Below are 2,232 nucleotides of genomic sequence, written 5' to 3' on the forward strand. Positions count from 1 at the left end.
TATTTTATAAGCATATTAGAAAGTTAATACTTGTTTCACCATATTAGATATTCATTTCTTGTACTCTCTAGTTCTAGATTTCTCCTTTTTTCCCCTCTACTTATCAAAATTTCTACCTCTGTGATCATTAGAAATTCTGTAATATTATCTGAAAAAATTTTAGCTATCTAATATTTTCCTGATATTTTTCTAATGAAATTCTCCAGTTATATTTATATGCATACTTAAATCAACATCCATGCTTATGAATAGTACCTGGCTTATTATATGTGTTTAATAAATATTTAATGAATTTGAAGTAAAAGACGGTACATCTATAATGATCCATCTACTAAATGAAGTAACACTGAGTTATTTAACAGGAACAAATTCTGGCCCATGGTTACTATTAAGATATAAATTATTTTAAAAATCAACCTAACCATTATATGCGACTAAATTAGCCAATTTTCCCATTGTAAATGTCTCATGGGCAGGAAATTTATGTTATTTGTCTCTTTATTATTATGACATTGCACTGAGGTCTTCTTGAACATAGTAATTACAGAATATCTATTTCAGCAGAATTCAAACCAAAATGAAAAGTACAGATAAGTCCATATTAGGTGGTACCACTTACATAATTTTAAATACTTACCATTTGCAAATGTGGTTTGGAAATCAATTCTAAATTGCTTGTTTTAGTTGATCTCTCAAATATTCTGCATGTGTCTGGCCAAGAGCAACCTCTTTTGTGCTAGAACTTTCCTGAAAGCTTTCTTCACATCTTTGTTTCTTAGGGTGTATACAAGAGGATTTACCAATGGAGTGACCACACAGTAGAATACTGAAATCACTTTACCCATGGTAAAGTTGTACTTGGCCGGAGGACGAACATAGGCAAAGATAATGGTGCCATAATAGATGGTGACTACAGTGAGGTGGGAGGCGCAGGTGGAGAAAGTTTTCTTCCGAGCCTCTCGAGAAGATAGCTTGATTATTGTGACCACAATATTCCCATAGGACGACATAGTGAGAAGAAAAGAACTTAGAATCACAACAGAGCTACATGTGTAACCCAAAGCCTCCACCAAGAATGTATCTGAGCAGGAGAGTTTAAAAATTGGGTCTGAGTCACAGAAGAAATGATTAATCTTTTGAGGTCCACAAAAGTTTAGGTAAGAGATGAGTATGGTAGGTAGGAGAGGGGCAATGAAGCCCCCAATCCAAGATCCAGCTGAAAACCGCAGGCATACCTGGAGACTCATGAGGAATGCGTATCTTAGAGGGCTGCAGATGGCCACATAGCGATCATAGGCCATCACAGCCAACAGGATGCACTCTGTGGCCCCCATAGAGAAGAAAAAGTAGTACTGGGTTATACAACCAGCAACGGAGATGGTAACAACCTGTGAGAGACAAGTGGCCAGCAATTTAGGCACTGTGGCTGTCGTGTACCAGATCTCCAGAAAGGACAAATTTCCTAAGAAAATATACATGGGTGTTTGAAGTGTGGAATCCATGAGAATAATGAAGATGATGAGGGTGTTTCCCATGAGAGAGAGCAGATATACAGTGAGAAACATCACAAATAATGCAAGCCTTAGATAGAGAACACCAGAAAATCCCATAAAAATAAATTCTGTCACTCTTGTTTGATTTGCCACATTCATATCTCACCTTCTTGGTCTGGAATGAACCAACAAAACCTAGAATATGGCAGATAAGCAAGGAAGGAATATAGACAAAATAATAAAGATTAATGTCTGGCAAAAAAATTGGTATCTTTATAAGTATTTTTACTTCATTTAGTTTATCTAGTTTATGAAATAAATCACAGTCTAATAATCTACTTTACAAATGAAGAAATTAAACAAATAAGTATTTTTCCTAATTACATCATTTAGTTTGAGGGTGATATAGTATATCTAAGTAGGTTGTTTTAAACAACCGCAGGTCAACTAATATATAAAATTGTGGCCATTGGAACAAGCATGCCGTTGTCATATCGCTGAAGATTTCACATCCTAGACATTAGAGAAGGGTGAAGAAATGAACAGCATGTGGATCAGAGGCCAGTGCATTGGGGGTGGGCACTCTCAGAATGGACCCCCTGGGCCATACTAGTAGCCTTGTGTAGACAAAGAATTGCCTACACTTTTAACACTGTAAACCCTGTTACATGGAATCCTTTAGGTTTTGGTGGGAAATTGGTAGATGAGCAAACTGTTATCTGCAGACAATTTTTTTTAA

The 2,232-nt window shown here is 36.2% G+C and overlaps 1 protein-coding gene across 1 annotated transcript; it reads right to left on the reverse strand.

The window, feature by feature from the left end:
- Positions 1–692: 692 nt before the first annotated feature.
- Positions 693–1,652, reverse strand: LOC139032245 (olfactory receptor 5F1-like). The gene has a single exon (XM_070459024.1). The coding sequence runs from the start codon at positions 1,650–1,652 to the stop codon at positions 693–695; it is 960 nt and encodes a 319-aa protein (XP_070315125.1).
- Between the last annotated feature and the right edge of the window lie 580 nt (positions 1,653–2,232).

Source organism: Odocoileus virginianus, chromosome 3 (assembly GCF_023699985.2).
Source record: "Odocoileus virginianus isolate 20LAN1187 ecotype Illinois chromosome 3, Ovbor_1.2, whole genome shotgun sequence".
NCBI classification, from domain to species: domain Eukaryota; kingdom Metazoa; phylum Chordata; class Mammalia; order Artiodactyla; family Cervidae; genus Odocoileus; species Odocoileus virginianus.